General features: G+C 41.2%; 1 protein-coding gene and 1 long non-coding RNA gene across 2 annotated transcripts in view; one reads left to right on the top strand and one right to left on the bottom strand.

Annotated features, from left to right (window-relative positions):
* Nucleotides 1–1531, bottom strand: part of LOC134652048 (uncharacterized) — a 63678-nt gene extending 62147 nt beyond the window's left edge. The window contains exon 1 of the long non-coding RNA XR_010097150.1: nt 1473–1531. This is a non-coding gene — a long non-coding RNA (uncharacterized LOC134652048). The remainder of the gene's footprint in view (nt 1–1472) is intronic.
* A 5920-nt stretch (nt 1532–7451) lies between these two features.
* LOC134652471 (transcription initiation factor IIA subunit 1) lies at nt 7452–8982 on the top strand. Its single transcript, XM_063507662.1, has one exon. The coding sequence runs from the start codon at nt 7830–7832 to the stop codon at nt 8814–8816; it is 987 nt and encodes a 328-aa protein (XP_063363732.1). The 5' UTR covers nt 7452–7829; the 3' UTR covers nt 8817–8982.

Genomic DNA, 8982 nt, shown 5'->3' on the forward strand with positions numbered 1-8982 from the left:
CATTTTAGGTAGGTAGGTAAATGGACAGGTAGGTACGTTTAAATAAACGTAATTACGAAACTAACGGATGTACATAATGTAGGGTAGGTGCATATCGGGGATGAAAGTGGTCAGGATTGACTAGTCAGGTGGAGCGGGCTTAGCATTCTGGAGCGTAAGTATCGATCGGGGACGGCGAATAACTGGCCGCCATGAAACTACTCTACAACATTATGTATGTACCTACCCATTACCCACACGGGTTACGCTGTCTACCGATTATGTTTGTCATTCCGTGGCGTGTCAATAGGCCAGTCTTTTGTAATCATTACAAATTGCTAAAATCGCTAAGTAGGTAACGGCTAAAGTGTTATATAGGTAACGGCTAGTTCTGGGGGCCTACCGCGACGATTGAAACTCAAAAATATATTTAATATGGCAACAATTTAGTATGGATATTTTTTAGTTCCATTTCATTTAATTTCTACGATTTTATGTCGCACTATCCTAATATCATTTAAATTAGAACATATTTACTAAAGTTATTGCGTAAAAAACTATCCTCTGGTAGTATGTATGTATGTATGTATGTACATACTTTATTGTACATAAGACAGGTTAAGATACAATTAAAAGAAAGTATACAATGTACAAAGGCTAACTTATCCCTATAAGGAGTATAAGGTATCTCTTCCAGTCAACCTTAGTCGTAGTTCAGTTAAAAAACATCGCATGCCCCTAGCCAGCGGCATAGCTGGGCAGAAGTCCGTTAATCCGTTAATCGTTAATTAACGAAGTTAAGTTTTCGAGTAACGGATTAACTTTTAAGTTTTTAATAGCATCGTTCGCAGACGTTTCTGCTTGTTAAAAATTAAAATTAGTATGGGTAGCACATCGTAACTGGTGAATTTCCAATATGACTTGGAACTTCGGTAGCCGTTTAAGAAGTGTAACACTCTTACGGTAGATGTCGCTACGGTCCCCTTGACCCATAATATGGTGGAAAGATTTGCTGGCTATGGATGAGGTCTTGGTGGCTCAGATGGCAGAGCGCTGGAGTATCGATCCAGAGGCCGTGAGTTCAAGTCTCACCCAAGACAATAATTTTTCCACTTTTAAATTTATTCTAAGCTTAATAGCATCGTTCGCAGACGTTTCTGCTTGTTAAAAATTAAAAAAAAAAACATACTATTCCAGACCGAGCGGTCACACGACACGACAATATGATTATTTCTACTAGTTTTATTTCCTATTGCGTATATTTACGATTTCGAGTTAACGATCAACGATTAACTTTAACTTCCGTTAAAACTTTTGAAAAGTAACGTTTTAACGTTTAACGAAGTTAACTTTTTATTTAACGGATTAACGATTAACGAAGTTAACTTTTTGATTAACGGTGTCCAGCTCTGGCCAGCGGTGTGTTCCAAATCCAAGTTGAATGTAAGAACTTCGCTTCGCTCGCTTGTTTGAATATATAAATACTTAAATACGTTAGAACACACCCATAACTCAGAAACAAAGATCTATGCTCATCACACAAATAAATCCCAAAGGTTGTCTGGAAGAGATCGCTTCTTAGCCATAAGACCGCCTGTTGTTACCTAGTCTTAAACTTGTATTTCGTTTTCTGTGTATTATTTTAACTTTTTAACAGGGTGCACAATAAATTATATATTATTTATTATTAAATGCCCTTACTGACTGGGATACGAACCCAGGACCACTAGACCAGACCGGTCGTCTGTTAAAAAAAATCATTCAATCACGAGTATGTACCTACCTATAAATACCGCCAGGCGATCATCTTACTTATGGTGATACGCATCCAATGTGGAGATCGAGAGATCAATTTAATTACGAAAAGCTAGCCCCGGAAAATGGTAAAAGATTTCAAGAGCAAAAGGAAACTAGAAAGTTTGCTATACAATCCTTAGGTAAGTACTAGATTCAGGCGTCTGGCTGCCTGGCAGCATTGACTTATATCACTACAATTGTATGTATATTATATGCAAGACGGCGGGCCTTACGCACTAAGCCGGTGTTACTCGAATTCGAGCCAATCGTGCATTCTAACGCAACTAGAATAAGTGTGGCTACCACCAGTTTGGCACCGACATAAACGCGATCGAGAACGTAATTTATGCCGGCTACACATGTAACTATAAATCGTAGCGATTAATCTGTGCAGTCTGATTTGCGCAGTTTTATCTACCGTGTGTATGACAAATCGTTGACGATTATCGTAACGATTTTTGTGCAAAGACAGAAAAAGCTACCAAAAATTCGATGGCGAAAACTAGCTGGTGAAGAGGGACGACGGCTTTGCACGGACCTTAGGTCGTATCTAAATGGTACCAAGATGGAAGAATCTGCTAATAACATCTGGAATGACTTTCAAACTCACTGCATCCGACTAGCGAAGAACCACCTAGGAGAGTCCAAAGGCGCCTTATGCGGCAACAAATGCACTAGATGGTGGCAAGAAGACGTACAACGAAAGCTAGATCTAAAGAAAGCACTTTTTAAAGCATGGCAAGATAGCAACGATAATAATGATCGCGAGGCCTACAGAATATCAAAGAAGGAGGCTAAGCCAGCAGTAGCGCAAGCGAAGGCAAAATCAGATGAAGATCTCTACATGAGCCTAAGTAACGCCAAAACCGACAGAGAACTTTTCAAGATAGCAAAGCAAAGGCATAACAGCACAAAAGACACCAAAGCCGTAAAATTCATAAAGAACGAACAGGGCACTTTGCTTACAGCCAACGCAGATATAATTGCTAGATGGAAAGAGTATTATTCTCAGTTGCTCAATGAAGAGTACCCTAGTAAAAGGCTCTCAGAAACGACACCAATCGAAGGCCCTATACCGGCGATCACTCCAGAAGAGGTAAAGGTTGCTATTAATTGCATGGCTAACAATAAAGCGACTGGCCCAGACGACCTCCCTTCTGAGATGTGGAAGATGTTGGGCAGTAGTGGCGTGACTTTTCTCACAAATCTCTTTAACAGGATCCTCATAGACGGAATACCAGATGAGTGGAGAAATAGTTACCTGGTTCCATTTTATAAAAACAAAGGCGACATTCGATTATGTGGAAACTACAGAGTCATAAAACTAATCCCACACACCCTTAAAATTTGGGAAAGAGTAATCAACAGAAGGCTGACGCAGCTTACCAACATCACTGATAACCAATGTGGTTTCGTAGCCGGAAGGTCCACAATCGACGCCATATACTCAACCCGAATCCTAATGGAGAAGAACAGAGAAAACAAGACCGACCTGCATATGATATTCATAGATCTCGAAAAAGCATTCGACCGCGTACCGAGGAAACTGATCTGGCAGTCGCTGAGAGCTCAAAACGTACCAGAATGGTATGCCCACCTGATGATGGACATGTACAAAGAGGTGAAAACTAAGGTAAGGAGCCCTGCAGGTACCAGTGAACAGTTCGACGTAAAAGTGGGAGTACACCAGGGTTCAGCCCTCAGCTCCCTTATTTTTAACCTGGTCATGAACTACCCCACTGCTGATATCCAAAAAAAGCCACCATGGAACATTCTGTACGCGGATGATATAGTACTTGTTAGTAAAGACCCGAAAGAACTGGAGTCGACACTGGAGCAGTGGCGAGAAGCTCTGGAAAATGCTGGACTGAAAATAAGTAGAAATAAGACGGAGTACATGCACTGTGACTTTTCAAAGTCTCCGAGCAACGCAACAATACATATGCAGGACACCCCTCTATCAAAAGTTGCGTCCTTTAAATACCTCGGTTCTATCCTGGCAAGCGATGGAACCATAGAACCCGACGTCTCGAACCGCATCAGTACCGGATGGATAAAGTGGAGAGAACTTACAGGCATATTATGCGACCCCAAGATGCCTATTCCGGTAAAGGGAAAAGTCTACAAGACTGCGGTCAGACCAGCCTTGCTATATGGTGCGGAATGTTGGCCCCTTAAAAAGAAGCAGGAAGATCAACTGCACGTAGCAGAAATGAAAATGCTGCGATGGTCAGGAGGCGTTACTCTGCTCGACAAAGTAAGAAACGAGTACATACGGCACCTTCCGAGTAAGACCAATTCCGGAGAAAATATGTGAGTCTAGATTGAGGTGGTACGGCCATGTAATGAGACGCCCAAAAGAGCACATGACGAGAACAGTGCTTGACATTGAAACCGGACCGAGAGGACGAGGCAGGCCCCGAGACACGTGGACATCTAAAATAAACCACGATCTAGAGTCAGCCCAATTAGATCCACAGACGACCCAGGATAGAATGGCCTGGCGAAGATTGATTAGGAGAGCCGACCCCAACTGAAATGGGACAAGGCGAGGACAAAGAAGAATAAGTATGTATAGCCGGGGTTACTTTCTATGCATCTAGCTCGTACTCGCATATTATGGCTCCTCTACAGGCTCTACACGATGGGCCAACGCCGGCCACTCCAAGGGACGCAGCCATGCGGTAGAATGAGATAGCAATATCACTTGCTCTCTCTAACGCATAAATGCGTCCCTTGGAGTGGCCGGCGTTGGCCCATCGTGTAGAGGAGCCATTAGTGTGAGCGAGATGTATAGAAAGTAAATTACGTTCTCGATAGCGTAAATGTCAGTTTTAACACTGTCAGTGACTACGTACGGGCTAAGACCAACAAGTCTGCAGCGCTCGATAAAACGTAGTTAATGTGACAATACCACAGAAAATAAATTTTCTCAAACATGCAATGAAATGTCGTCGCTCCGGGCGTTATATCAGGCTTCGAAGTATCACGTTTAGGGCGGAGCAACTCCAGAGAACTGTAAAGGAATTTCATACGAAATTGAAGGCCTAGGCCGAGAAGTAATTTTTTTTTTAATTCTAATGTAAACATGGAGTCTGTGTCCATGAACAGACTAAACAGCCGAATTATATATTTATTTTTTATTTTTGGTGAATGAATGGTTATCGGACCAAAATATCCGTGTTAACGCCTGTTATACACGAACGTACTGATTTTAAGAATACGAATCTGTATGATTCAATGTGTTGATGAATAAATTTAAAATTTTGTCTATACGTAAGTCACCAGAGACCATAGACAATATTTAAAATCCTCTGCATTTATTTTATTTATAGAAATTGAGATTCTTATTATCAGATTGTGTATAATGGCCCTAATAAGGTCTATTCGAACACGCAAAATACGGACGACTTCCGTAAAAAAAAAAAATATTATGGCGGGATTGGAAGGAAAATTAAAAAACTTTTGTTGTGAAGTTGGATTTTTATTATAAAGATTATAAATTTGTTTTTTTGAGTGGTGTATTTTTTTTATTTCATTGCATGTTTGAGAAAAGCACTATACATGCCTAGCCGTGAAAAGGTCTTGCCGGCTTCGTATCACTATCCGGCCTCCCTACGGTCGGCCGGCTATACCTACTCACCCGGCAAGCCCTTCTTTCCCGGCGTCTGCAGTAATGTACTATAAATATAGCTGGTCAAGCAGATCTTAGAAACAGGCGGCAGAAAAGGCGGCAAATTTGAAAAATGTAGGCGCGATGGCTTACCGGCCCATAGAAAATTTGATTTCGCGCCTTTTTTTACTGACAGGGTTTGCTTGACCAGCTATAGTCTTGATACTTGTGAAATTTCTAACATGTTTATATGATCTATGAACAATTTAAGTTGTATATTATGGTTAAATAAATTTAATTCCAACAATAGATGTCACTATTATAATACCTACATAAATACTAATGTTGATACTTAAATAATATTGGAAGAATGTGACATTTGGCTTCATCAAAATCATTGAGCTTTTGTAATATGTATTCGCAACGGCCTAGCGGTAAATAGGTACAGAGGGCCTACCGCGAAAACCGAAGTTCGCAAATTGAGGACATCTTTCTCTTTTACTCCCATTAAGGCGTAAGTAATTGGATTGACAGAGAAATTGCCCGCAATTTGCGAACTTTGGTTTTCGGAAAAACTAAATAAACCATTAAAACAATAAATAAACATAGGTACGTACATTAAAAATAAATTTAAGCTCTTAACTAGTAGGTACTCATGCCGTAAGCATAGAAAAGAAGGTTGTGGGTTCGAGCTCGAAACCCGGCTCATACCAATGAGTTTCTCGAAATGTTATCTTTAACACTTGTTAGAGGAAGTTCATAAGGTAAGTATAAGTACCTATTATGTGTGTTCAGTTTGCTGTTAAAACCTTAGTCTAAACCAATATTAGGTATATTATCTAGATACGGTGCAAGTATTAAGATGTTTCATTCCACTTACCCGTCATCAATTCCAAATTTTGTAAACATTGTCGTTTTTGAGCTTGAATCGCCTCGTGCTGATTTTTTATACTAGTGTAAAATTATCCGTCATGCGGAAAAGTAACTCCCGCACGCCGGTTTTGTAAGGTTTCACCATGTTTTCCCTTTCATTTCATTACAAAACACAACGAATATTTAAATGATTTTGACAAACACATACCATGTGAATGACGTTTAGTGACTACCTAAAAAACATTGCCATATATATAGTTTTTAAATTCGCTGTCAAATTATTGCGCTGCAGACTTTTCTTGGTCTAACTCTAGTTCCGACCAATGGCGCGCGTGAAGCTATCAACCTATCGCATTGTGGCGTTAGACTGCACGATTGACAAATTGGCGGAAAATTTTTCCCGTCTGGACGGGCCTTTATAGTTCAGTTCAGTTCAGTATAGGGTTCCGGACCCAAAGGGTAAAAAAAAACGGGACCCTACTATTACTAAGACTCCGCTGTCCATCTGTATGTCGCCATGCTTATCTCATGAACCATGACAGCTAGGCAGTTGAAACTTTCACAGATGATACATTATTGTTGCCGCTATAAGGGGCTGTTCATAAATTACGTCATCAATTTTTGACGATTTTGACCCCCCCCCCCGGCCCCCGCTAAAATCATCCAAAAATCATGCTTCGAATGACCCCGTTTCCTCCTACGTCATGCTACCATCATCCGATGTCCAGACCCCCCCCCCCCCCAAATGACGTAATTTATGAATAGCCCCTAACAACAAATATATGTAATAAATATTTAAGTGGAGGTCCCATACAACAAATGTGTTTTTTTTTGCGTAATGGTACGGAACCCTTCGTGCGCGAGTCCTATTCGCATTTGGCCGGTTTTTAGTACTCACAGCATTCAAAGCAAGCCCACAAGCGGCGCGGAGCCGCGATTCGCTCACGAGTGTGGAGGGGTCTCAAGAATTTTGACGTTTTAAAATGTTTATTACTGGTAACACTTGTCTTTTTCTATCCTACTTTCTAATTTGTCGATTTTTTATTGTGATGATTTAATATTAAAATATTAACAGATTAATAGAAATTATATAAATATGACTAATAAAGTTTAGTTAACGTTTCGCGATGTTCGGCGCGCGCTGGTGGCGCTGTAATCGCGCATGCGCAGTACACTCGTGCAATATCAATGGCCACTGTGACCAGAGACAATATTCGTAATCTGGCAAATTCTGCATTTGGTTTGTAGGTTATGTTTAGTGGTGAATTGTCAAATTTAGTGTTAAATATTTTCTTGGAAATCTTATAGATATGGAGTGGACTAAATCCGAACGTTTTACTTATTAGTAATCGTGAGATTTTGAACCTCATTGAATTGGACCTGAAATTGTAATCGTTTCGTCATAATGGCTGTGTAGATTGCAGTGTCGCTTGACATTGAGATGTGAATCAGAAAGTTGATACGCATTTTTGTATAGAATAGCTATCATCGTTGTGAGCGTATAATAGTTCTTATGCATCACGAATGATACCAGTTCACAACTCTTGAGTACACCAATTATATCAAGATGACGTCGAGTCAACTGTCCGTTATTAAACTTTACAATACCGTAGTAGATGACGTTATAGCCGGAGTGCGGGACTGTTTCTTAGATGACGGTGTGGATGAGCAAGTGCTGCAGGAGTTAAAACAGTTATGGAAGACCAAATTAACCGACAGTGGCGCGTTGGACCCGCCTCCATTGGAACCGGCGATGCCACCGCCACCAGTGTTACAAAATTTCCAAAAAGCAAATGGGAGCAATGCGATACAAAAACGTATTCCGGATGCGCATATGGCGCAGAGCTCGAGCCATCAAAGTTCAGGCGCGGAGCATGGAGCACCCGGCCCCAACTTGGCCGGCACTCATCCCCACGTTTTAGACCCCAGCAATAAAGTTCCAGTGCAATTGACTCTTCCGGCGCAGCCTGGTGTTCCAGGATCGCAACCACGTTCTTTCACTATTCAAATTCCAGCCTCGGCTCTTAACGGTAACAAACTTCATCAGGTATTGACTGGGCCCATAATCAATGCAACAATTAGTTTACCTCAGCCGCTAGCTGCAACTCTTCTTCAGCAACATATTAATTCTGCACTAGCAGCGCAACAAAATGAGTTTGATGGTGGAGGGGGCGGCAGGAGCAGTGCTGCCCCATTTTCCCTAGATGGAGCACTGGATTCTTCAGACGATGAAGGCTCAAATGGAGGTGAGGGCTCAGATGATGCAGCAGGGGATGATGATGATGATGAGGAATCTGGAGAAGAGCCAGCAGAGGAGGAGGAGGAGGAGCGGGATGAGGATGGTGGAGCTGAGGAGGAGCCCCTCAACTCGGGCGACGATGTGTCCGATGAAGAGCCCGGTGACATGTTTGATACAGATAATGTTGTTGTATGTCAGTATGACAAAATTACTCGCAGTCGCAACAAGTGGAAGTTTTACTTAAAAGATGGGATAATGAATTTAGCTGGAAAAGATTATGTCTTTCAAAAAGCCAACGGAGATGCAGAGTGGTGAAACATTCTCCTACCAAAAATACAAGTTGTGTGTATTTTAATCTGTAAGGTGTCTCATGACTAGAATAATTCTTACCAAATGAAAATGTTTTACGGCAAGTGGTGATCAATAATATATATAAATGTCTCATGTGGTTAATAGTGGACATATTGGCTTTTATCAGGGA

The sequence above is a fragment of the Cydia amplana genome, chromosome 11 (genome assembly GCF_948474715.1).
Source record: "Cydia amplana chromosome 11, ilCydAmpl1.1, whole genome shotgun sequence".
NCBI classification, from domain to species: Eukaryota; Metazoa; Arthropoda; class Insecta; order Lepidoptera; family Tortricidae; genus Cydia; species Cydia amplana.